This window comes from Cimex lectularius, unplaced genomic scaffold (genome assembly GCF_000648675.2).
Source record: "Cimex lectularius strain Harlan isolate CLEC.00 unplaced genomic scaffold, Clec_2.1 scaffold193, whole genome shotgun sequence".
Classification (NCBI taxonomy): domain Eukaryota; kingdom Metazoa; phylum Arthropoda; class Insecta; order Hemiptera; family Cimicidae; genus Cimex; species Cimex lectularius.
In genome coordinates, this window is record NW_019392759.1 from 720,665 (window position 1) to 748,123 (window position 27,459).

At 33.4% G+C, this 27,459-nt stretch overlaps 1 protein-coding gene across 1 annotated transcript in view; it reads right to left on the reverse strand.

The window, feature by feature from the left end:
- The window catches only part of LOC106672723 (dynein heavy chain 10, axonemal-like), a 54,814-nt gene that overhangs the window by 10,772 nt on the left and 16,583 nt on the right, over positions 1 to 27,459 (reverse strand). Inside the window, exons 26-68 of the mRNA XM_024227370.1 lie at positions 25,747 to 25,838; positions 25,498 to 25,623; positions 25,181 to 25,434; positions 24,935 to 25,123; positions 24,690 to 24,862; positions 24,068 to 24,233; positions 23,569 to 23,727; positions 23,182 to 23,436; positions 22,825 to 23,085; positions 22,444 to 22,744; positions 22,192 to 22,376; positions 19,100 to 19,129; positions 18,984 to 19,013; positions 18,743 to 18,835; positions 18,511 to 18,663; positions 18,334 to 18,445; positions 16,660 to 16,874; positions 16,380 to 16,568; positions 16,075 to 16,257; positions 15,842 to 16,019; positions 15,289 to 15,432; positions 15,091 to 15,208; positions 14,756 to 14,951; positions 14,478 to 14,675; positions 14,270 to 14,414; positions 13,336 to 13,522; positions 13,084 to 13,276; positions 12,857 to 13,009; positions 12,593 to 12,780; positions 11,144 to 11,365; positions 10,703 to 10,805; positions 10,460 to 10,637; positions 10,219 to 10,373; positions 9,782 to 10,000; positions 9,185 to 9,458; positions 8,055 to 8,218; positions 7,852 to 7,944; positions 7,617 to 7,795; positions 7,401 to 7,557; positions 7,090 to 7,321; positions 992 to 1,134; positions 677 to 838; positions 415 to 586 (exon numbers count right to left, since the gene is read on the reverse strand). Of these exons, the coding sequence (XP_024083138.1) occupies positions 415 to 586; positions 677 to 838; positions 992 to 1,134; positions 7,090 to 7,321; positions 7,401 to 7,557; positions 7,617 to 7,795; positions 7,852 to 7,944; positions 8,055 to 8,218; positions 9,185 to 9,458; positions 9,782 to 10,000; positions 10,219 to 10,373; positions 10,460 to 10,637; positions 10,703 to 10,805; positions 11,144 to 11,365; positions 12,593 to 12,780; positions 12,857 to 13,009; positions 13,084 to 13,276; positions 13,336 to 13,522; positions 14,270 to 14,414; positions 14,478 to 14,675; positions 14,756 to 14,951; positions 15,091 to 15,208; positions 15,289 to 15,432; positions 15,842 to 16,019; positions 16,075 to 16,257; positions 16,380 to 16,568; positions 16,660 to 16,874; positions 18,334 to 18,445; positions 18,511 to 18,663; positions 18,743 to 18,835; positions 18,984 to 19,013; positions 19,100 to 19,129; positions 22,192 to 22,376; positions 22,444 to 22,744; positions 22,825 to 23,085; positions 23,182 to 23,436; positions 23,569 to 23,727; positions 24,068 to 24,233; positions 24,690 to 24,862; positions 24,935 to 25,123; positions 25,181 to 25,434; positions 25,498 to 25,623; positions 25,747 to 25,838 (7,319 nt within the window). The remainder of the gene's footprint in view (positions 1 to 414; positions 587 to 676; positions 839 to 991; positions 1,135 to 7,089; positions 7,322 to 7,400; positions 7,558 to 7,616; positions 7,796 to 7,851; positions 7,945 to 8,054; positions 8,219 to 9,184; positions 9,459 to 9,781; positions 10,001 to 10,218; positions 10,374 to 10,459; positions 10,638 to 10,702; positions 10,806 to 11,143; positions 11,366 to 12,592; positions 12,781 to 12,856; positions 13,010 to 13,083; positions 13,277 to 13,335; positions 13,523 to 14,269; positions 14,415 to 14,477; positions 14,676 to 14,755; positions 14,952 to 15,090; positions 15,209 to 15,288; positions 15,433 to 15,841; positions 16,020 to 16,074; positions 16,258 to 16,379; positions 16,569 to 16,659; positions 16,875 to 18,333; positions 18,446 to 18,510; positions 18,664 to 18,742; positions 18,836 to 18,983; positions 19,014 to 19,099; positions 19,130 to 22,191; positions 22,377 to 22,443; positions 22,745 to 22,824; positions 23,086 to 23,181; positions 23,437 to 23,568; positions 23,728 to 24,067; positions 24,234 to 24,689; positions 24,863 to 24,934; positions 25,124 to 25,180; positions 25,435 to 25,497; positions 25,624 to 25,746; positions 25,839 to 27,459) is intronic.

Here is a 27,459-nt window from a genome sequence, read left to right on the forward strand (position 1 = left end):
AATAATAGTTTTAAATTTGAAAGAAAGACATAATAATAAATAATAAAAAGGAAATAATAATCATCAGGCTACAAAATATGTAATATTTTAACTTCTATCCTTGGGGGCGGCGGTGGCCGCATCGGTTGAGGTGTTGACACGGCGCTCATCACTGTAAGGTAAAGGTACGAGATTCGAATCCAGCAGCCCTGCATTCGAACCCGACATACTTACAAATGGGCTTTTTTTCAAAAACACCGGTACCCTGAGGGTTTACATGACCTCTGCTGTTGTGAATTCTCATAAAAAAGAGAAAAAAAAACTTCTATCCAAATAATAGATAAATAATAACAGAAAAATAATGGATAAATTGGAAACTATCTACTTCCTACACTATAAACTACATTCATTTATCCAAAAATGTATTAAGCTTACTAAGATAATCATTTTTGGAACCTTCAGGAGGAATTTCATATATGTGCTCTCCACCCCAATAAAAGTAAAAAGGTTGGAAGACATCAAAAGCAAAATCGCCCATGTAGACATTCATATAAGTATTGATAATTCTATTGTCATAATGGTCTATAACTCTCCCTCCATAGACAACCTGTGAATACGTTAAATCATTTAGGATACAAAACAAAATTTAGACATGATTAATTTAAAAAAGTAAAAAAAAAATATTTTAATGATTTACCTCTCCTATTAGACATTTTAAACTGTTCCAAGGGACCTTTTTCTCTTTTGTTTCCAAAGCTCTAAAGAGATATTTCTTTATTATTTCAAGGCTAATAGAAAAATCACTCTCACTAAAGTCATAATTGATATTCCATCCAACTTTCCCATACTTTCGCCTTTCCTAAATTGTTTCAACAAAACTGTTAATATCTGTGAAATATACTTAGTACCAAAATTGTGAACTACATGCTTATGTCATGATTTATAACAATAAAGTGGTGTTTCATCGCATTATAGATGTTACTCTTTAAAAGTAAACTATTGAAAATATTACCTGCACTACTGCATGGAAAAATGTAGTGATGTAAATTAAGCTTTTGAATGCTGGATGATCAATGCTGTTCAAGAATGACTCTTCGATCTTAGAAAACGAATTTCGGAGATTCAATTTCAACCCATTTGGTGACTCCATTACAACTAAAAATAATGTATTACTGTTTGCAATTTATTTTCTAAAAACTCATGAAACTGGTATAATGTCAAATTACAAGTACACCTGGGGGCGTCGGTGGCAACAACGGTTAAGGCGGTTAAAAAAAAAGTAAAATATATGAATATATAAAGTGTAAGCATTATTAAGTTGCACTTTCTCCCCCTCCAGTAACATTAGTAAATTATAAAAGATTAGTTGCATTGAGGAAGACTCTGCAAGGATGAGTGGGCATGGTAGACGTATTCGCATGAGTCAACAATTTTATTTTTATTGTAAACAAAAAATAACATCAAAGTAGAACCCCCCAGGCCAAGAAAAATGATAATCCAATGCATTCAGGAGTATTGGCATTCAAAAAACTATTGCCACAAGCAGAGTCGCTGTGTAAAATGTGATGGAACACATACAACCAACCAATGCAATAAGCCAGTCGATGTTCCTCCTATGTGTGTGAACTGTAAGGGGGCACATACAGCAAATTACAGGGGATGCACAGCACATATAAAATTACTCAAATCATCTTAACCAGACTCTAAACAAGTTGCCACAAACAAACCAATAAAGGATGTCAGCTTTCTTACCCGCCTTGCCCAACCTAGCCCTTCATATGCATCAACCCTTACACACCAAGACAAGATACAAGGCAGTGTACCACTAGAAGAAGAAAGCCCCCCTCTCTCAGCACTCCTCAGCAAGATCGATTCACTCATAAGCTTAATCCAACCACTAATGCAAATATTAGCTCAAGTCCTAGCAAAACTTACACTTCGCAATGATTAATCCTAACCCCCCAGAATTAGTAATCTGCACTTGGAACGCCAAAGGTGTTACCAACAAAATCAATGAGCTTGAGCACTTTCTACATTCTAACCATATAGATATTCTGCTCCTCACAGAAACAAAGTTAGCCCCTCATGTGATACTGGGGATAAAGGGATATTGTGCCTATAGAGCTGACCATCCTTCTGGAGAACGGCAAGCAGGTGCTGCTATCCTCATAAAATCGTGCATATCTCGTTATGAACTACCACCAGTGAGGGAAGCAACAGTTCATGTCCAGATCAAAACTAATTTTAATGGCCACTTCTATGTTTTCGGGTCCTTCTACTCCACTCCCCAACACCAACTCTTTGCAAACCACCTTAATCACATACTTCACACATCAGGAACACACTTTATCTTGGGAGGAGACTTCAATGCGGAACACCAGAGATGGGGCTCCAACACAGCTAACACAAGGGGAAAAATGGTGCATGACTTTGTTAATCGCAAAAACTTAGAAGTACTTCATCCTATAGTGCCTACTCACTTCCCAATGACAGGTCAAACCCCAGATGTTCTAGACATTTTCCTCGGTAAAAACATCTACCACTTAGGGAATCGCCCAGAAGTACACCATAACCTCTCATCGACCATTTTCCAGTGAGGCTAAACATTTCCATCATACCCCAACATGTCAAAAACCCTTATCCCTAATCCACTATCCTTTCAACTGGGAACTTTATCAAACAACCCTAGAAGCTCTGACCAACCTTAGAGTGCCCCTAAAAACCCCGGAAGACAACAACAAGTCCGTGGCTGAACTGAAAGCTAACATCCAAGCAGCAAAAATTGTAGCAAGTTCCCAAAAGATAGCTCAACCAAGGAACAAATCAAAGTCAAAAACAACACCTCGTATAACACAACTGTGCAACGCCAAAAAAGCAGCCTGAAGACAATGGGAGCGCACCAGACATCCAGAAGATAAAACTCGCTATAATAAAGCAACGGAAGAGTTAAAGAAGGCATTGCAAGAAGAAAACAACAAGCGCATGACTGAAGAGCTACAGACTCTAGAACCAACAGATGGATCCCTGTGGAAAAAACCAGACAGCTTACTAAATGCTCGGCCCACATTCCCACCTTTCCTTTGCGGCAATAAATGGCAAATCCTGCCGAAAGAAAAGGCTGAAACATTTTCACAATGCCTAGCTGACCACTTTAAGCCAAACCAAACCACGTATAACAACAACGATAAGCAAATGGAGGAAAAACTATCACAACCGCTACAACTTTTTCCCTTTTCGGACTTTTTCTCTCCTGTGCAGGTTAAAAGAGTGATTGCAAAAACACCAACTAAGAAATCACCAGGGGCAGACCTGATCACCCAACCCCTTCTGAATAACTTACCAAGGAAAACACTTGTACAGCTCACCCAAATATTTAATGCCATGCTCAGGACCACTTATTTTCACTCCAAGTGGAAGCTTGCCCACATAGTGATGATCCCCAAGCCACAAAAGGACAAATCAAATCCGGAGAATTATCGGCCAATTGTTGCTAAAACTTTTGAACAGCTAATTCTCCCGACCCTCATGAAATACCTGAAGCCGCTGATCCCAGATCATCAATTTGGTTTCCGAGAAGGACACTCCTGCCCACAACAGCTCCGGAGGGTAATTGATAACATCCTCGATGCCTTCGAACATAAAAAAGTCACGCTGGGGTTATTTCTTGATACAGAGAAAGCTTTCCATAGAGTATGGCATACAGGACTATTAGCAAAAATAAAAGACAGCCTACCTGTCTTATCGACTTATCCTTTCCTACCTGTCGGAAAGAACTTTCTGTGTCAAAGTACAGGATGGCATTTCTGACCCAAAGCCTCTAGGGGACCATGCACTGAGAGACAGCTACTGGAAGATGTTTAGCAAGTTCCAGTCCCACCCAAACACAGAAATCCAAGGAATACCCGACCACCTACCTCCTGCACGTCCACACCGCAGACTCAAGCACAAGCGACACACCGATATGATAACTAACTATAATTAACTGTGATAAACTGTGATTAAATTAGATTAAATCATGTATAAATAATTAATGGGGGGAGCTGCTGAGCTTAAGGATCCAAGAACTGTTTGATGCCGTTAAACATTATGCCACAACTATAAGGTACTATGTACAAAAGTTTAAATAAATTTATAAAAAAAATAACTGTATACAATAAATACTAAATTAATTTTTTCTAACTTCATTTTACAAAACTTAATTAAGTAAATTAAATGTTACTATTTTCTAACAAGGCAACTCCAGAATTTAGAAAAGAATATTTAGAAATAGTGCCAGAATTTACTGGTGAACCAGAAGGTTTAAACAGATTTCTATAAATATCTCAAAAAGTTCATTTGCAGATTTAAACAGACCTAATTGATTTCAAAACAAGTACGTATAATCTAGTACGAGGAATGAAATTAAAGGCGAAGGATCAAATATATTACAAAATTCCACAACTACCAGTTGTGCAGATTTAAAAAAGCGCTCCTAGATGCTTATGCTGATAAAAGAGATGCATTTTCTCTTCAAATTGAAATAACTCAATTAGCCCAACAATCAAACGAATCACCATTTGATTATTTCAAAAAATCCAAAATTTATTAAATCTACAAATTGCTTACTTTAAAAATCACTCATCGATTCAAGCAAATACTCTAATAGAATACGCTAGAAATGTAGCATTGAGGATACTCCTTTGTGGCCTTCGGGAACGTGTAAAATCCTTGATGAGAACCTGAAGCCCTACAGATTAAACCAGGCACTCAACATACTGACGAATGATTTCTAATATCCCGTGTTTAAACCTGTTCTAGCTAAATAACCACATTCTAAGTTCAATCTTCCACCAAAATTTATATTTCAAATTTTTACTCAAAATCATATAATTTTCCAAAAACAAAATGGCGCAAAACCCAAAGAAACATGTTCACACCAAAAGTACAAGCCATAAACGGACAACCTACCACATAAACAAAAATTAAAATTTTATATTTAAATATCCCTCATAATAAAAATTATGTATACGACATAGCAGGGAATGCTCGGTTTTCCCAGTTATAAAAATACCTTTTAATAACATAAAAACAGGAATGGCTATCATTCCACCTATAAAATATAAGAATTTAGAAATTAAAGAAAGTCTTAGTAAATGTCATCAATCATGAGGCATGTTGTTTTTGACCAACAAACACCAGATATTTTCACAATACCAAAACCAATTGAATCAGAATCAACTGATCAATTGAGTATAGTAGATTTCAATAAACAAAATCCTTCCCTAAAAATTAATAATGACTCTATTGATATTAGATTAGATCGTATGAATGAAGAAGAAAATTTGCAATGTATACATTGGTAAAAAATTATCAGGACATTTTTCATCGAGAAAATGAACCTCTTACATTTACCCATCAAGTGAATAATCCAAACTAAGGATAAAATACCCATTTGTACGAACATATAAGTATCCTGACATTTAGAAAAAAGAAGTTAGAAAACAAATTAATGAAATGTTAGATCAAAAAATAATACAGCCATATGCTTCTGCGTGGAACTTCCCTATATGGATTATCCCAAGGAGACAAGTACGTCAGGGAAGAAAAAATTTCGATTGGTAATTGATTATTAGCTTCTGGGTTCCACCAAATCGAAATGGATCAAAACAGTGCAAAAAGCAGCATTTAGCACTGAAAATGGGCACAATGAGTTTGCAAGACTCCTTTTGGTCTTAAAAACTCATCCCCTACATTCCAACATGTGATGGATAATATCCTTAATGGTAGTATCAACTGTATGGTCTATTTAGATGATATAATTATTTTCAGGATCAGGCTTCAAGAACATATTGACAATTTAAAAGAAGTTTTTCATCGATTAAGGAAATATAATTTTAAAATACAACCAGAAAAAAAACAAAACAGAATTTTTAAAATAAGCTGTTGCATACCTTGATGATATTATATTGATTATGCATATTAACAAAAAGGAATAAAACCAAACCCAGATGAAATAAAAGCGATTCAAAACTATCCACCTCCAAATACAGCAAAACAAATCAAAGGATTTTTAGGATTTCTGGGCTACTATCAATAGTATAATATATAGTAAATTAATTCCAAATTTTGCAAAATTGACCACAACATTAACAATTTGTCTCAAGAAAAACAGAAAAATTGATATTAATAACCCTGTCTATATTGAGTCTTTTAATACATTTTAATACGAATTTGCACTTGGCACTGTTCTAAGCCAAAAAATTAAAGGAACGGACCTTTCAATAGCCTATGTCATTATTAGCATTAAACGTCACTGAAATAAAACTTTTAGTAATAGAAAAATAACTACTAGCAATCATATGGGCAATAAAATATTTCAAAATGTATTTATTCGGCAGGAAATTCAAAATGTATTGTGACCGTCATCCCCTTCATGGTTATTTTCAATGCATGAACCAAATTTGAAACTTTTTACGGTGGCGATTAAATTTAGAAGAATTTGATTACGAAATAGTTTACAAGAAAAGATGTGAAAATGTTGTTGCTGATGCGCTATTGCGATTCAAGATTAATGTCAATGAAACGCAAGACAAGCTAATTGTTAGCAATGACGACTGAACGAACAGCTGAATGAGTTTTTATCGACTTTGCGATGCATTCTAATGTAGAAGATAACATGGTCATGAAAATTATCGATGGCCCTTTAAACAAAGGAAACAACCAAATAATAATTTCCAAAGTAGAATTTGGTCTAGCAAAACAAAATTTGTACATTTATTTAATAAAACAAAAACAAGAATTCTGGCACAATTCTCTAAAAATCAATTTGCAAATGCTGTAGTCAATTTTATAAAAACTTATATAATTCCAAAAGTCAAATATAGCCTATACTTTGAAAACGATACATGCGAAAAATTCTCCAGTAGTTTTGAAAATTTTTAAACATTCTGAAATAGGCTTTACTAACTACACAGAAAGTTAATTGACGTTGAAGAAATAGAAGATCTAGAACATCTAGTAGTATAAATAACCTATAATATTAGCCAAATTAAAGCATATTTATTGAAATCGAGTCAAAGTTTTGAAATTGTACATGTAATAGTAAGTATAAATTAACTCTTCGTACTCAACTCTTTGAGTATATATGTGTCAAAGTCACACCTTTGAATGAAGTTTGTAACATTCCAATGGGGAAATCCTCAGATTGTTCCGTAGTAATCCATAATCGGAAGTCTTCATGAGGGGATGTGATTTTTTCTAATTTCTTTTCTAATTCTCTCACGAATGGTATAAGCAAATGGCAGTTTTGCAGCATAATCCATTCTCCAAGATTTGTAGCCTCTTCTACCATTTTACTAGCTAGCTAGAAATAATATACAAATTATTTTTTTATGTTATTATCATAATTTTAGTACTTTTTTCATTATTACAAAATTATTTACCTTTTCTTGCCCTTGACCCAAAGAAAGGCATTTAAATTTATCATTCATCTTTAGTTTCTCAGCTAACTTCATAAGATTTGCAGTAGGATCAGAACCAGGACTTAAAATAAATATCACTGGTGCAAAATTAGAGCTCTTTTCATATATGCTCATGAAGCTGGAATATTTAAATAAATTAATAATCTGCCAGCTCTAGTCAAATAGCATTGAACATACGTTGTGAATGGCACAGTAACATAATGCGCTCCAATTTCATTTTTAACAAAGTTTATTACACACTGGTAAACACGATCAATTCTTAGGCACCGCATCAGCATTAAAAGCTCAAAAGGTGTTATTCTATTGCTATAACCATTAGGCATGTCGAGTATTTCTGGCACATCAGATTCACACCACTGAAATCATTGATTTATTACAATCAAAATTAAAATTGAAAAATTGTACAACTTACTTGCTTCCATTCGTCAGAATGAGAACTGATTTCACTGCCTATATTGTGAAATATGTCAAACTGTTGAGACAACAGTTGAAGATTATTCCAACTCTGGAAAAAAAAATTATTGAAACACTAAAGCTTCCAATATGTATATGTACATCCACACATAAAGATGTAATGAGGGATAATGATAGAGAATGAAAAAGAAAAGAAATTACCTCATTATTCATCCATTTGAAAGGTGAATTTTCTGCTTCAGAACGGGCTAATATATTCCCACTGATAAAAAAATCCAGCTCCTTTTGTGTTATTACAGTTTTTGTCCTTTCCAGTTTAATGACTAATTGAAGTGAAAGTAGTAATTTATGTTTTTCAAAAATACCTAAATAAAAACAAAATAGAAAATTACTATATAAAATAATGTTTATGTTTTAAGCAGGAAAACTTGTTTAGCTGCTATTGTATTATACGCAATGTATTATATATATATTTTACATCTGTGTGTGTGTCTGTCTCTGTGCCTCAAGATGAGAGCTAATGCACCTCCGCATACGACAGGATTGTGATACTGCCGCAACATTGGTGTAAGGGCTGAGCTGCCTCTACACCAATGCTGCGGCAGTAACACAATCCTGCCGTATGCGGAGGTGTGTCAGCTCTCATCTTGAGAATCAAAACGTCTGACAAGGCCGAATAGGCTAGGTGCGGACGTTAAAGATCCTCAGAGTCCTTTTTAGGATGACCAAGTATGCGGGAACCTCATGTCTGTCTCTGTGTATGTGTGCACACGCGTATATGTAAGTTAGGACATGGTGGCTGAGTGGAATCAGAATTAATAATAATAAACCATATAATAAAATATACAAAACAATAAAGACAATAATATATTCTTTAAAATATTAATTATTTATAATTGAATGATGAAACAACGCTAAGAAAGAAAAGCAGAAAGAGAAAAAAGAAGAAAGAAAAGGAGATGATTCATGTCATTTTTAAAAACCCAGATGCCATGGACCTGAAACAAACCAGCGTAATAATATGTAAAAGGTATTGTACAGTAGGGGGCTCTATTTTGATTAAATGGAGATAATATAAACTGAATCAATGGGTAGTATTCAGTGACCGTGAATCAATAATGGTTATTTAATTAGGGTTTGCTTCCATCTTTTCTTTCTGAGAATTATTTTCATTTAGCCCTGCAAATAACCAAGATAGGCCTTTTTCAAATGTTAAATATTTGCCCATTTTTTTCCATGAATAATGAAAACCGCAAATGACAAACCCGTGAATATTAAGAGATTACTGTACTTATTTTAAACAAAAAAAAAACCATTTCTTGACAACATACCAATGCATCCATAATCATAAACTGTTTTGATTAACACTGCAATAATGTTATTTATTCTTTGTTGAACATCATCGCTTGTTGCTGTTTCTTTAATTGAATTCACATACAAAGCAAGATAGCAGTTTAAAGAAAATTGGTACATAGTATGTATTGTGGCCATTTCAAAAAGAAGGAAAAACAGTCTCACTCCACACTGTGCAACTGGATTGTAAATATTTCTTTGTTTTTCCAATTCCGCCTTGTTATTCATAGCTAATTGGAGCTCTGAATGAACCTACAATTTTATATTTATTTAACACTACAACAAATATGATATAAAATTATAAAGTAATAAAAGTAAGACAATTTTGTAAACATGATACAAATTGGATGTCTTTGTTGGGTTAGCCTATCAGACATGTTTTGGCATTTCAACGTCTTCAGTTGCCTGATAGACCAGCCAACAAGCAGACTAAATCATTCAGTAATAACCAAACTACAGGTTCATCACTGTACACAAAGAAATCTCACATTACAGTGAATAGATATCAATAATGCTTATGTGCTTGATTGCACAATAAAATAAAGTTTATGTCATTACTGAGACTCATTACTTACCTCCATAACCTGCTTTTTGCTGCCCTCTAATTTTTCGACAAGGTCTTCACTATCCAAAATATTTCCTTCTGATGTGGCCATACCAATTATAATTGAATTTTCCAAATCATTCAATAAAATCTTTTTTGACATTATGTCTTGTGTCAAAGAATCTCTTGTTTCTTCTATTTCAGGATGTTCATTTTTAGATATTAAACTCAATAATTGTTCTTCGAGACTCTGCAAATATCATATTTACAGCATAGCAATGTTGTTTTGCATTTATTTAGGATGAATTTAAGAATCAGGGTTGCGGTTTGAATCATGCACTATATTTACCAAGCTTTTGGAATTTAATTAAACTTTCACCAGAGTTTTACAGGATAATAAATATAATTGTTATAGTGATTGTGACTTATGGCTACTCACAACAAATGTTCTACTATTTTTGTACTTACAAATTTCATGACCGAATAATAAACAATTGTTCCTTTTGAGTATAGGGCTTCATTCAAAGCAGGGTTTGGAACTTTTGTAGTGATGTACAGTTTGAATTTAGGGTCGTATGGGATCAATTTTCCACCAAGCTCAACAAATGTTTCACCAGAAGTAACTAAAAATGCAAAATAATTTTTAAAAAATCTTTTGGAATGAACAACAAACAAAAATATAATTTTTTAGTAAGTGAAACTTTCCTACCTTTTAACTTTTGTTCCAAAACATTTCCTATAATAGGGTCAACATAGTCCACATCAGGCAGTAGAACTGGAAAACCGTACATAACTGCTGATTGAAAAAGTTTTAGAAATTCTGCGTCATTAAATGATAAAATTTTTAGATTTCGTTTTATCTCTTTCCTTTTAATCCAATTAAGAGCCTGGGAAAGTTTTATTTTTTTTAAATTGCAACTGTTATTTTCACACAATGAAAGAATCAACATACCTGCTGTTGTGGATCAATGCAAACTGGAAAACGGGAAGGAAATGTTGTTAATATACCATTTTGCAAAGAATGTTCATCCAGACCCAACCCTTCTGCCTCCCATCTAAAAACATACTATGTGTATACTTTAAGGTTTACATAATCTAAGAAATGTTTGTTCTATCTATTGTGCTCAGTCATCCCATATCGTCTCTCGAATCCATAATCCTAAGAAAAATCCTTAATGGTCCCTTATGTTGCATATATCCACACAAACCTACATTGTGAAAACTTGTTAGAAGAAATCACACTACACATCCAAACTCTCTTGTCTAACTCAAAAACACTACCTGAAAATCCTGCACTTTGGATGAAGGGCAACCAGGGATGTGTGTCAATATTTAGAAAAAAATATTTTAAAAAAAATTCTTAAATAACATTAAAAAATTGTTGAATACTTACACCCTTAGTGTGGTATCATCAATTAAATATCGTTCAATGCATAAAGCCATTGATACTGGAATGTTGGCATCAGTTACCAACATGAACCACTTTTCATAAAGCATCTCTTGTCTAAATTCCCATGGGAAGGGACCGGCATAGCTGAAAAAAGCGGCACACAGGAGGCAATTTCCAAGAACTTCATTCTTCTCTTGTTTTATCTCATCCAAAGACCCAACCCATCTGAAAAAAAGAAATTAACACATGACTTTAAATGTATTAGGTCCCAGAAACAATCTTCACAACTTCCTTCAAAGTCTCAATGAACTATAAAGGTTAGGAAGAACACAGGAGAGCATCAGATACAATGATATGGCACACAGGTGGCTCCAAAACAAACGAAGGAACCGGATCAGGCATTTTCTGTACGGGCCCAAAACATGAGCAATCAAACTCATTAGGGAAGTACACTTGGTCTTTCAAGCAGAAATACATGCCATCAATGCTTGTGCCCTGGAAAATCTTAAAAGAGGTTACACTGACAAAAAAATCCTCATAAGATCTAATAGCCAAGCAGCCATTAAAGCATTAGCATGTAAAAGAATCAAATCAAATTGTCAGTGAATGCATTCAATTCAAGTCAGTGAATGCATTCAATTCAAGTCAGTGAATGCATCCAAAATCTCCAAAACCTGGTGATATCTTGGCTGCCAGGGCTCGGGGGAATTTTGGCACGAGAAAGCAGACAGTCTGGCCAGAGGAGGATCTGCAAGACCGTACATAGGCACGAACCTATTCTTGGGATAACAAAAACAAATATAGAATCCTCCTTCGCAGAATGGATCCAAACAAAACAAAAGGAGAAGTGGATAAACTCTAGCGGTGCTAGCCATAGTAAACTTATGATGAAACAACCCTCACCAAGACTGGCAAAAGCATTGCTGCAATTGGAGAGGCCAAACTCAGAGTAGTGGTAGGACTACTAACTGGTCACTGGCATCTGAGAAAACATCTACACAACATGGGTATATACAACAATGATCCCATTTGCAGATTATGTAATGAGGAGGAGGAAACAGCCACTCATATCATCTTCGAATGCTAAGCTACAGCTCAATGGAGATTTAACCTAACGTACGGAAAAAACTTGGGGAATCAAATTGCAGCAGCCACAGTCAATGACCTGATACTTCTAAGAAGAAGGATTGAGTCTATTGCACTGAACTAAGGAACTGGGAAGTTACAATAAGTCAGAAGGCTGCAGTGCCTGGGGAGCGCAAACCCCGCTTCCTAGTATCTGTTTTTACCATACCATACCATAAATTTATTAGGAATTTGTAAACAATTGTATGAGGAAAATTATATTTCTCCCATTACCACATTCATGACATTCTAGCAAAACTGTAATAAAGTTTAAGGGAAATCAATGTATTTAAATTATATAATAATAACTATAAAGTATTCATCAACCTTTCATTTTCCTTCATAAGTCCTTGGAAGAGTTGATCAGCAGCTTCTAACCTCCGTTCCATTTCATCAGTTTCTTCAATATATTTTGTTTGCTCGCTTAATTTATCACAGTGTTTTTCATTAAGTTCACCAAGTGAAACTTCTAATGAGCCAATTTCCGTTTGAAGATTATAAATGTAGGCTTCAATCTACAAGAATATATTTATTACATATAAATGCTTTGAACATTGTTCGTTGCAGTTTAAACAAAGTTTAATGTTTTACTTGTTTACAACTTTCATCCAACTCCAGGACTTTTTCCTTTTTTGGTTTTATCTCTTTCAAAACTGCACAGTAAGCAATAACACCTTCTATGAACCTGTGGAAGCTAAATCCTGCTGAACTAATTTTGTACAGTTCATTCAATTTTTTTGATATCTAAAATAACCAATAAAATTAAGTATTGATTTTTTTATTAAACAAATGTTTCAATTGAAAACACTAAACCTTACTTTTAAGTGCATTCGAACTTGATGGATAGTCTTTTGAGGTATGGAATCACAATTTAAATCTTTAACATTTTGTAAAAACTCAGGTTCAGACATTAGAGCTTTTGCCGATCGCCAATTAATTTCTTTCGATCCGCATAAAATTGCAATGCATTCACAGACAATTTGAACAGGTTCTGGCGGTGTTGTTAGCAATCTAAATATATTAATGACAATTAAAATGTTACCCTTAAAAACATTAGTTAAAAAACATGCCTTATTTCTTCAATGTCTTCCTCTTGTATTCCTTCTAAAGTAAGTTTGGCATTTTCTAATGTTGGTATAGCTTGCGTTAAAGACAAGTCAACCTCTCGATTAAACTTTTCAATAAGTTTCTTATTGTTAAGTATTTCATTTTGTTTTCTTGTAACAAGCAATTTTTTCTCATTGAGCATTTTTGTTGCTAAAAGATAGATGAAATTATTAATCAATTATAACAAATACAATTCTTTTTGTCATTCTATTGAGTCATGTTTTAGGATTGGGAGACTGTGGCAGCTGAGTAGCCATCAAGATTAGATGTCAGATTCTTAGACCCTGTGCTCATGGGTTCATTTCCCACTGTCAACTCTGGAATGTTTACACTCTCCCCTTTCGCCAATAAATATGTACTACAATGCTCTGCTCTCTGGCTAATATGTTATCATAAGGTCATTAAAAAAATCTTTTTGGAAGATATAAAGTAGGTCATAATATTGCCTTATAAATTAACACTTTATTCCTTAGTGAAAGTTTTGATCGTTTGTTAAGTTCTGTCTTTTCTGTCTAGAGTGGGGGTTCCGTGCCAGTATTTTATCAAGAAACATGCCTAGATATTTTACTTTGTCTACCTATATGAGGCAAGGAAAGAATAATTGTGTATGTGAATTAGTAAGGAATGTTTTAGGATTTAGAGTGCATATTATATATAGGAGAGGACTGGGGATGTTTCCTTGCAATGCTCTAGCAACAATAAGGAAGAAGGAGTAAAGATCTTAGGAACAGGTTGAAAGAAGGAGAGCCTTCAATTTAGAGAGAACCATTTGATGCCAGACTCAATCAAAGGCCTGTGCCACAATACCATATATATATATATATATATATACATACAGGTTCTTATATTTCTTTCATAAGACAATTATTTGTTTGTAAATAAGTAAGTGTTATATACCTTCGTCTACCTCATTTGTTAAAGCATCTGTGATTTTTGATTTTCCAACGGTTATTATTTGCTGCTGTGAAAAATTATACTTTAGTTCATCTAAACGGTCTCTAGCATCTTTAATTTTTCTCAGACCTCCATTCAAACTTTCACTCTAAAATAAAGATTTAAAAAAAAAAAAATTAAAGTTACAATATCAAAACGTGATTTTTTATACCCTTAAATCTAGTTCTTCATTTTTCTGATCCATCAGCTTCAAATAATCTTTAACAAATTCCAAATAATGTTTCGGGGTCAAATAATTGTTCCTTCTTAATCTCAACCACAAATTTTCCGTATAGTCTACCATCGATGAATGGACCTGTATAGTACACTCGATAATTGGTTCTTTCAGTTCAGACGGAATATAAGTCACCTGTTAACGATTTGTAATTTAAAATAAATAATAACTACTTTAATTGTATTTATATGAAAATTGCAACTCGAAAGCCTTACATCTTTAAAATATTTGGTTGCCACTGAGACCAAAGCCTGGTTCGGCCAAGGGAAAATCCAGTCTAAGTATGTATTATTAATGAGCCCAGGAAAGTTTCGACAATGTTTACGGAAAGCATCACCAATTGGATTCATTGAAAGAACTACATGCAAATGGTCCTGGCAACTTTTTGTGAAAGTTGACCACCAATCAAGCCTACACACATATATCATTTCTATTATTTTTTATTTATTTATTTTGCAATATGTATTGCAATTGATGGTCTCTCTATACTTGTTTGGCTTTGTTCACCAGATCTAGACAAATCCAGTGGTTCAACCTGAGAATTACTTACTTTGGCCCATTTCCATCATCAGTTTTAATCTTTTCCTTAATATCAGCTTTTTCGTTAGCAGAAAACAGTGAATTTATAACTCCGATTGTAAGCAAACTGTTTGTGAAGTCCAGAAATCCTATGACATTGATGAATGAATACAGTAAAATGTGAACATGCTACACTGTCATGTGTATGTACTACACACTGTGTATGTACCTTCATTAACTATTTGTGACGCTGTTAACAGAAAAGTTGTTTGTTTTCCTTCAATTCCTATCAACTTGAGCATTGTTTTCATGTCTTCTTTAAAATTATTTTCGTCGTAACCTTTAGTAGCTATAACAGTAAATAAGTGACAACCTGAAAATGATCAATAAAAAAGTGTAAATTACAAACTTACATAAAAATACGTCTGTTTAATTTAATTTTTAATCTGAAATTTGATAAACAATCACCCTGAAATGCTTATTCTCACTGAGATGGTCTATCAGACATGTATTGTCATTTCGCCATTTTCAGCGTTTGATTTTGTGAATCTCTTGGCCTTATAACAGAGACATGACTTAACAGAATCACACAGACCTGACAATGATGATGGGGAAGCACTGAAATACGTCTAGTAGTCCAACACAGTGAGGACAGGCAAACCGGAATGATTGGTAATGACCAAATTATAGGATCATCATCACAGACCACAGAGAGAAATTGTTATTGCTTGATACTATTGTGTGATTTATAGAGAAAAAATGATAGTACTAATTTATCTTACCAGCTGCAAATGTTGCTAATCGAATTATAGAATCCTTGCCACACCCACTCACACCTACTACTATACAATGTCCTCTGCTTATACGCAGGATCCTATGCACTCTTGTCAAATGATCCAATGCATGTTCAAATAGCACCAGATTTATGGTAGTGAAATGCATATTATATTCCATTGATATCTGAAATTTGACACTTTAAAATTGAAGTGATTGAGAATTGTGATTTTTCATTTACCTCGGTGAAGAGGTGAAAAACTGCATTGTAATCTAGTAAATCTTCATAAAATCTAGACTGATTTCTAAGCATTGCATTTCTATAATCACCAAAGAGCATCGGCTCTCTTAAGACATACTCTGAAATATCAGGGAACTTGTGTTTGACATTCTCAACCATGACTTCAAACATCTTGTCACAATCCTGTCAAATAATAATATTAAGCATTGTATAATAATAACAATCATAAAATCAAAATAATTACATAAAATTGAAATTTTATTAAGTGAAATATCAACTGTCTACTGACTAAAACTAAAATTCACCTCTAAACTGGCTAGGCGATCAAACATCACTCTTGTAAATTCATTGCGCCATAGTCGGACAAATTGAGCTCCAGTGTTGAAAACGTGATTTTCAGCAAGTAGTAAACCTGAGATGATATTAGACAAATCTCTAAGGTTAAAAGTGTAATGGAATTTACTAGGTGTGGGTCGTAAAGATGCAGAAACAGCCTACAGTAAAATACAAAAGCAGTTAATCAAAAGTACCCAATACATTAATAAGATGAAGAATGAATTTATTAAAACTTTCAAAAAAATTTACTTTAAATAAATGCATTGTTAGCTGCATTATTTTGGTAGCAGTGTTCTTAACATCATCAGAGAAATTCCTAATGTGACCCTGCAGCATAGATAGAAATATATGAGTCACTGTATTATCAGAAGGATATGTCATGTTGAACACTGAAAACAGTGAAATAAATCTTGGATCAACAACATTTCGTCCACCACCAGTTTTTCCCATAGCCGCAAAAATAGCTGTAAAAAAAATAAAGCTCATTAGCACGTAATAACAATCATAGAAGAGACAAATTGAACTGATTAGGACAGTCTCTAATTAAATATTGTATTTGAATTATTCTTTCATACAAATTACATTTGTTACAAGAAGCTTTTTTGTAATCAAATGTGTTTAAATACTGGTATATTTGTATTTTTGAATATAGTATATTGCAAATGTAGTAGCTACATGTGAGAGAGAGTTCAGAGTTCAGAGAGTCCTGTTTCAAAATTCAAAATGTTCTCAATCTAGTTTAATAAGTATTTTGTCTTACAATGTACATGATCTAAAAGCAAAATTAAATGACTGATTTTTCCTTAATTTTTTTTAAAGATCTTGATATTTTCATTTTATTAGTAGTAAATAGTTAGTAGTAAATTAGTAATAATGAATAGTTTTGATTCTTTTAGTGCATTTTTTAGTGAATTAATTTACATTGGATTAGAGGCATTTAAAAATAAAATAAAAATACTTCTAGTGTTAAAATGTTCAGAAAGAGTTGTATGTTTATAAGATGAAAAACAAAAATGATTTTTTAACCATTCAAAGTGATGTGCTCCCCTTAAAAGGATCTTAGAATATAATCTAGTTTCCTGGTCAAGAATTGGTTGTTTCTCTCATCGTTTCTTCCCCTGAGGGACTATTCCGTTTGGCCATGTTTTGATCTTTTACCCACGTTCCATGTGGAAACACCTGTCACCCATACATTTAAGAATTCCTTTCCTTGAGCTTTGCTTGAGACCATACCCAGTCTAGTCAAGTGATGATCTTCAATTCTCACTCGGTGTGGAAGAACCTCCTCCCCTTCCTTCAGGAGTAACCTTCTTTGAGCGTCGCCTGATACCCTACCTCCTCTAAGCAAGTGACAATCTCTCATCCTCGCTCTGTCCAGAAGGCCAGGCTTCCCATTCCATTAGGAGTTCCTCTCATCAAGCTTTGCCTGAGGCCCTACCCAGTCTGGCCAAGTGATGATCTTCCATACTCACTCCGTGTGGAAGAACTGCTCTACTTCCTTCAGCAGTCCCATTCCTCGTGCTTCATCTGAGGCCCTACCTCCTCTGACCAAGTAGCAATTTTCCATGCAAACACTCTATGGAAAGCCCTGTCACCCATTCTGTTAAGAGAGCCTCACCTTGTGCTTTACCTGAGGCCCTGCCCCCTGGAAAACTAAAAAGCATTGGGGCAGAAGTATTGGTACAGTCTCTCCAGAATGGCGATATTGACGCCAAAAGGGCTGAACATTTTAAAGGGTTATTATTTTTTTAAAAAATTTTTTGTGGTATTAATATAAAGAAGGGTCGCAGTGAAAGAAGGGAGATTACCACCACTAGCAACCACCCAAAGGAAAAACTGATATGAACTGATTACCCTCCCCATTAATTTTTTATTTTATCGTACCGTAATAATTTATTATATGCAGTACTTGCTATAACTTACATATATCTTCGATATTTTTCCATTTCAAATCTTTCTTCCTCGAATAGAGACCTTTCTGTTCAATTAAAAGTTTCAAAAGTGCTGTTGGCTGTTGTGTTCCATAAGTATCAACCTGACAACAATTTAAGAAAACATACTAGCACCATTTCTATAAAATAAGTAAAAGTTTTGAATTACCTGAGGCATATTCATATCATCTATGAATATAATTAATTTCTTTCCATTTAGTGGTTTATACATGTCTTTGGATTGTTTATTAATCGATGATTCTATGATTCTTTGTACATCCAAAGAAGTTGTTTTGTGCGAAAATGACATCAGTAATTGGGCCTGTTGTAAAAGTGCAGTATGTGTAGATACTTTTTTTAATAAGTTACAATAGAAGAAACAAAAATATCATTATCCTCACAAATTCTCCAGCATTAAGTTTGCGTAAATATTCCATCATGGTTGCAGTTTTTGAAGTCCCACATTCTCCAATGAGCAAGAGGGGCCTTTTCATCTATACAAAAGTATGTTAGAATGGTATTTATTTTTTAAAATTTCTAAGCTTTTAGAAAACGGAAAAAAAGTTGAATTAGTTTTAAAGCAGGCATGGTGTAGTGAGTTGAAATTAAAGTGTTCCAGCATACTACACAATTTTTACTTACTTTTGGTTTGCAGTGAAGTCTATATTGATGCTGATTGAAATGCCACATGAAAATTGATATTTTATTATGAAATTTGCTTTCAAAGTGATAAAAAAAAGTATGTTCATTTGACTTACACATATGTAATGTACATCCTCACAATTTTGCTTTAAAATAATGATTAAAAGAAGCATTAAAAATCTCTCATAGAATATAACATACATTTATAAAATGCAAATAAAGTCTGCAATGGATTTACTGTATTACATGATCATACAGCTTTAAAGTATTTGTTTTCCTTTTTTAGTTTCTTTTAATACTACCTCCCTTACTAATTATTTTTATTTTTAATACTACTTTACTAATTATTTGTAATACTACCAAGGCTACAAATGTGGGATCACTGATTGAATTTTTTTTTTTTTTTTTCAGGAGATAATAAGTCCAACAATATTAAAGAAGACAGCCCCTATAAGCCAAAAACAAATTTACTTTAAATATATATATTTTTAAATATGGTTTCCCCTCTTTGTTGTGTGAACTTATTTCAAAGGCATTTTATACAAATCTAATTGCCTATTTGCTTTTTATGTAGGATAAGAAAATAATATGAAGGATCATATTAAGTGATATTTGATCCAAAAGAGGCTTCCAATAAAGTAAGCAAGCGGACCACGAAACCTAATAAAACGTAATAAGCAAAATGAAGTATACATCACTAAAGCTCTCCGTGGCCATTTCATTTGTCGCCGAGAATCAAATATATTACATGACTTTTGAAAAATGGCAAAAATGAGGGAAAATTCAAAAGGTTGGGTTGAGATGGGAAGTTAGTGTTGAAGTCACGATAGCTCAAGTGGTAGAGCAGCGGTGTATTTAGCCGAAGGTTGTGGGCTGGAATCCCGCTTGTGACACTGACTTTTTTTTATCTCAACCAAAACCTTAATTAATTGAAAAGAATTTATTTGGTCAAGTGGACCATGAAACCTAATAAAATGTAGTAAGCCAAAATATTTTATCTTTAAAAAAAAATCTGATTGGTTTAAACAGATTATTTTTTATTTACAGAGGTCATATTTTTTTCTTTACATGATGTTTACAGAGCCTTAAAAATTTGAAAATTTAAAAACCATATTGAAAAAATATATATAGGTAACAGAGAAGACGAAGACATTTTTTTGTATAACTAATTAGGTAAGTAACTCTTTAATAATTAATTGTACCTTATACATGTACAGAGAGTAGTTGAGTAGAGTTAAGTTGACACTGGTCAGTTGGTCTCGACTCAGTTACAGTTAAGAGTCTGCTGAGATAGAAGTTTGATTTTAAATGCGACATCTTGGTTGCAAAAATGGAGACAAAAGGGCTAGATTTTTATAGAGTGAGCGAGCTTAGGTGGGGGAGTGTCTGGCTTTGCCTTATTACCCCCTTTGTGGATTTTTAGCAGTTAATAAATTTTGTTTTGAAATGTGAAAACCTGTATACTTTCTATTGCCCCAATGACAGATTTAAAAAATTGATCAAAAGTATAAATTATTAATCATATAAGTAATTAAAAAATAATGGTTGCTGGAGAGGTGGGGGTCGGCACTGGAATTCGAATTTTGTAAGTCATCCATCAGCTATTGCGTATGTCTCTTACACGGAAAAGGAAACTAGATAACATGAAAGAACTCACACTCAACAACACTGTGATAGAAATCAAAAATGAAGTCAAATATCTGGGCATCACACTAGATAAAACACTAACATTTAAGAAACACATCAGCTCCATCATCACAAAGGCGACACGAGCTTTGATGGTGTGCAGAAGAATAGCAGGAAGAAACTGGGGATGCAGGCCAGAAACCCTGTTATGGATGCACACCATAATAGTAAGACCTTTACTTACATACGGAGCTATAGCCTGGGCCGATAAAGCAGAACAAATAACCAAAAGGAAAGAACTCACAAAAATACGGAGACTTGCATGCAACTGCATAACGGGAGCAATGAGAACATGTCCTACAATTAGCACGGAAAAGATATTGGGAGTAATCCCCCTACATCACATGGTAGAAAGGACAGCACAGAAAACCATAATCAACTTTATCAGAGAGAAACCTCCAACAGGAATAAAACTGAAATGGAGAGACAGAAACAAACTGTGGAAAGACCATTTATCACTCATGGCTCCAAGAGACGACATGAACAGGATGTTTGAATTTAACCAAAAATTCCGAATACATCTGGGCATCAAGAAGGAATGGGAAGGAAAGGGAAATAACTCCTTTAAAAATGGCACCATCCTCTGGTACACAGATGGATCTAGAAGAGAAGAAGGTACAAGGCCAGGAGTATTTGGACCGGGAACCAAATACTCAGAACCCATGGGAAAATAATGAGAAGAACACAATTTTTCAACAGAATTTTTCACTACTATTATTGAAGGTGTTGTATATAATTTACTCCCCGAACTACAAATCAGTTTGGAGTTAAAGGAACTATTCCTTAATTCTCCTAATTTTATGAATAATATATGGAGTTACGCCCAGTTTTGAAAGCCTTTGGTGGAAATCTGGCTAAAAATCTTTATACTGAAGCATACAGGACTGCAGCTGAAATAACGCAAGACTAAATTTTTAATGGTTATTCAGATATCGTGAGATGCGGTCGGGAGTGATGTAGGTTTCAGAAAAACATTTTCTTTATCGTGCCAACGTTTCGATCTTTTATTGAGATCATCTTCAGGGCTCAAAGTGTTTGTCTTCTGTGTAATTGTGCCATCCTTGTGTGTCGTGTTGATCTCAATAAAAGATCGAAACGTTGGCACGATAAAGAAAATGTTTTTCTGAAACCTACATCACTCCCGACCGCATCTCACGATATCTGAATAACTATAGATTAACGGTCACTAATCTCTACACACACCTAAATTTTTAACTTGAACCTACATTTTGTGGACAGTTTACATAGTGTAAGCAGTTCAAAGTTAATTTATGATTTAAGCCCTCATTGTGATCCCATGTTCTACCCAGTGATCTATCCCTATGGTGAGCCAGGATGAGACTCCAAAATGATCCATTATGGCATGAGAAAACAAAACCATCGTTAACGGCTAATAATGTTGCAGTTTGCTTGCTATCGACTTGCTTTTCACAATACATTTTCCCACATTCATATTGTTCCATGATTGTTACTACAAAATGGGGCTATTGCCCCAATATGCCACAGATTTATGTACATTTACCTTTGTTAACAAGTTTAACAGCCATATAACTTTAACCGAATCTTCAGTTGGAACTAAAATCTCATTAAACTGTTTTTCTTTATCATGTATATATTGAGGTACAAGACTTTCCCATGAAATCCAAGAATTGCTTTTTCTGTCTAATTTATAATTGTACAATGTTGGCTTGTTTGTAGGGATGCTGTCTAGAACATTGTAAAAAAAAAAAAAAAAAATCAAAAAGATTAGCAGATAATAACAGAGTGCGCATACTTATTTCAGCTCTTCGATTATCTGAATCTTCTACAATCTTCATGGCACTAATTTTTTTAATATAAGCATCAAATAAAATTGTATCATCCTTTAATATGCATGAGCCAAAAGAATAATATAACGATTCTAAAAATACACTTTCTAGAATTTTGTAATACTCGTCTTTTTCAGATTTGTGAGGTTTCAAAGATTTTTCCAATTTCTTCAACTGAGCAGGGGTGTACCTTTCAACTTTACTGTCTCTTTTGTCTGCATCTGCCATTGGTAAGAATGCTTCTAGCATATAGCACAACTGAGTAACCTAAAAAAAAACAATGTAAATCAATTTAAAAAGTCTTGTTTTTAATGTTTTCAAAATAACGTTAAAATATACTTCCTCACCATATTTAATTCATTTTGAGGTATAATCAATCTGAGCGGAGGACTTTGTTGAGTTGCATCTTTATAACCCATAAATATGAAAGTCAAACATTTAGGAACATACTTTTTGAAATATTCCTGTAGCATTTCAATTTCTTTATCGTCTAAACGTGTATTAAGCCATCTCTGCCAAAATGGTTCATAACCGAGCATTTTGGGATCAACATAAACTACACCAGCACGTGATAGAGTTGATGGTGACACATGTTGAAAGTCACCCACCTGGAGTTATTAGAAAATACATAATTTTTTCATGGGATGAAAAATACAAAAAAGAGTCATGAAATTCAACTTCAAATGTTACGAGTTTAATATCACCTCAAACAACACAGCACATTGTGGAGTAAGTTGGATTCTTTCACTGTTTGCCAGTGTGAGTATTTTGTTATCATCGATAACTGAATTTATACTTTCTATCCATATTCCATCAACATCGCCATCGAAGATGATGTAACTCTTTGAATTTTTATGCTTTGATTTATTCACATCTCTAAAAATTTTAGAAAACAACCCATCTGTCCATTCTCTTGATTGCAGATTTAAAACTCCAAACAGTTCGTTTATAGTACACGCCTAGAAAATGTATGAAATTTCATTTGTTAGTTTTTATGAACGAACACTTTCTTATGCCAAAAAAGTTTGTAGCAATAATAAATTAAATAATTAAAAATTAATACTGCAATTAATTAAATATAAGGGAATCACCTTCGGATTCAGAATATATAATTGTGCATTGTAGCCAAGTAGAGATTGAGCTACAGATAAAGTTTTAATAACAACTGATTTCCCTCCGCCTGTAGGTCCAACTATCATAGCTGAATGACGAGTAAAGAGTGTTTCATAAAGTTGAATAATTATTTTAATCTAAATCAAAGAGAAAAAGTTGGCCATGGTAATAAAACAAAACAATGATAGACTTGATGTATAATTAAGCATGCAATATTAATATAATTAATTATATGCAATAAAATTGACTGATGAAGATGGCAAAATGCTGAAACGTCCTGACATATCAAATGAAAGGTTAAAAAAATTTTTTGAACAAGCAGAGAACTTTTTTGACAAAAAAAACCCTCTGTCACGAAAAACCTTCATCCTCAGTCTTTCATTTTCCCTTTTAATTTATTTATTGTAAAACATAGTAAGTGACTTTTTAATGCAAACATAAAAAAGTGTCACTCTTGCCGATTATAAATGCTGTTACCTGACTTGGAAGAATTAAATATCCAAGTTTTTCCAAAGATTTTTCAACAACTTCTGCAAATTCTGGATATTTTATGTTCGGACATTCTAAACCAGGAAATATATCAATCAAGATTTCCTGATATAGATCAATATCTTTTAAAATGAGCTTGGGAAGTATTAAATTCCTGAAAAATTTTTAACTTTAATGATGAGTTTGATAAATTGTTTCCTAAATGATAAACTATTATAATCTCTCATATTTAATCAAATTATACACATTTTGAAGTGGTAATTATTTTATGAGAAAGGAGTAACCAAGGGATAGGTAGAATTTAAGGAAACACAAGGCCAATCTTATCCATATAGGAAAAACCCACATTTGTGCACTTTTCTTCAAAACCATTTAGTCAATTTGAATAAAATTTTATGTGCTTGTTAAACAGTTATGCTAACATAATTATCATTAAAAAACAGTTTTAATTTGAAAGAATTTGAAATTTCATAAAAAAATTGAAGTCCTGAAAAAGTCCCAATAGGTTGAGTTAATGGTAATTGTCCCCCTTAGTTACGGCTGGTAAGTAAATGGGAAAAAAACAATACTATTTTTTTAAACTCTGCTAGAAAATATTGTAAAAAATTACCTAAGGCAAGCCAACAAAACAAGGCTTTCAGGCATGTCTCGAGCACTACGTCTTAATTCTCCTGCCATTGTAAGCACTGATTTTATTTCTCTAATCCCAAAGTTATAGTGATTCTGCTTTGACAGTAGCTTCTTTGACAAATTTAACAGGGCGGTGATTTTCTTTGCAAGCTCCTTGAATGTAATATGAAAGCAATTACATTTAATAGGTATTTATTGTTTATTTTTAACTGATTCGTGAATTACCTTAGCTTCGAAAAACCCTTCGGAAAATAGTATGATGTAGCAGATTTGTTCTACATCAGGTACTATGCACGCTACAGGGCGAAACATAGATTTAATAGATTCTGGTAATTCCGTTCTTCCTGAATAGCCAGGATTCATTGTCATAAATACTCCAAAATTAACACTTAGGGGTATTTCATGTTTGTCAAACTAAAATCAACATAAACTTATTAAACAGCTCATAGGTCAACAACCACCATATCTTACCATAAATCGGTCACACTTCTTTTTCAAAGCATTACTTATTGTGTGGAGTTGAGTAGAAATGACAGATAAAACAGTAATTTCTATTCTGTTAAACTCATCAAAACAACCCCATGCACCACACTGGCTTAGCCCATTTAACAGTTTACCAAAATAGACATGATCTATTCCTTTGCCACAATTTGTAACAATGCAAAGAAGGCCCAGCGCTTTCGCAAGATCTTTTATTGTTTCAGTTTTACCAGTTCCCGTAGGTCCTTGAAAAATAATATAATAAAATTATATAATAATATAAGCATTTGCTGTTGAAATATATAAACCTGTAGGGGCTGCACCTAAGTGCATTGATAATGCTTGCGTCATTGTGAGATAAATTCTGTCTGTTAAGGGAGTTATTACAAGCCTTCCATGTAAACCCATATATTCATATCCAAAACGGAATTCCCCTGAAATAAAAAGTCTTCAACTATTTTTTAACAATCCATGTCTTTTATGAATTGAAATATTTAAAATTTAACAATCAAATGTTCTCTTGTTTTTATTAAGTTTTATTGGGATATCAACTATACCTGAGCATTGTTTGACACAAACGGTATCAATAGATTTTATCCAGTAGTATCTCAATTGGCTTTCCCATTCAAATTCCTCTCGGTCAGTCACACTAGGGAAAGAAAAAAAAACATTATAGGAAATACCAGCAATATCTCAATTACAGTAGTGATTATTTATAAAATATTAATACAAATATCATATACTTGCTGACATAAAAATAAGTCAGAATTAATCCATATATGTTTAGTGGTCATAATTGGCCATATTAATTATTTCAATTAATGTGTGGTGATTGGTGACCGTTAGTCGATGATTATTGGGAAATCATGAGATGCGGTCTGGTGTGATGTAAGTCAGAAAAACATTTTCTTTATCGTGCCAATGTTTCAATCTTTATTCAGATCATCTTCAGGGCCTGGGATTTACAAACAATGTTTAAATTTAACAAATATATGTAGGATGTGGAAAAAAGTGAATTTATACAATGCAAAAAAGTATTTTTTATATTCAATCAAAGTATTTCTACTCACTCAAAGAGTTTGTTTTCTGGGTGTTTGTACGCTTGTAATGTACCAGAAAGCAAACACTTTGAGTGAGTAGAAATATTTTGATTGAATATAAAAAATACTTTTTTGCATTGTATAAATTCAATAACAAATATATGTAGGATGTGGAAAAAAGTGAATTTATACAATGCAAAAAAGTATTTTTTATATTCAATCAAAGTATTTCTACTCACTCAAAGAGTTTGTTTTCTGGGTGTTTGTACGCTTGTAATGTACCAGAAAGCAAACAGTTTGAGTGAGTAGAAATATTTTGATTGAATATAAAAAATACTTTTTGCATTGTATAAATTCACTTTTTTCCACATCCTACATGTATTTGTTAAATTTAAACATTGTTTGTAAATCCCAGGCCCTGAAGATGATCTCAATAAAGATCAAAACATTGGCACGATAAAGAAAATGTTTTTCTGAAACTTACATCACACCAGACCGCATCTCACAATTTCCGAATAATCATTTCAATTAATTATTGATTTTATGTAAGCTCTTGGTTGAGATGAACAAGTTAATGTCACGAGAGGGATTTGAACCTATGACCTTCAGCTCAATACGCCACTGCTTTAACCGCTCACAAAATCGTTAAGTGACGTTAGCTCAAGTGGTTAGAACAGTGCCATATTGAGCCAAAGGTTGTGAGTTCGAATTCCACTTATGACACTAACTTTTTCATCTCAACCAATACCTTACATAAAATCAATAATTAATTGAAATGATTATTCGGAAATTGTGAGATGCAGTCTGGTGTGATGTAAGTTTCAGAAAAACATTTTCAATCACTTTGAATTTTTGTTAATGGAGGAGTATCTCCATCTAAAGTTATTTTGGTTCCTGTAACCATAAGATAATTTTATACAATGGTAACATTAATTTTGGTGTGTTGTATGTTGTTCTTTATCAAAATTCCTACTTCTCCGTAGGAGCCACTTTTACCCTGTCATATAAAATTAAATCCTGATAGTTTCCATTTTGATTCGGGTCATGACCATGAGATCATGCAAGAAAGAATGTTGGAAATACTTCTGTTCATCTCTCAATAAATCCATCCCAATAAGGACAAATAAAAAAAAAATTGAAAATCATTAAAAATATGAATTCATCTCTAAACCTTCCACTATGTGAAGGTCCATGGTTGGAAGAGTTCATTAACAATTACTGCCCCCATGT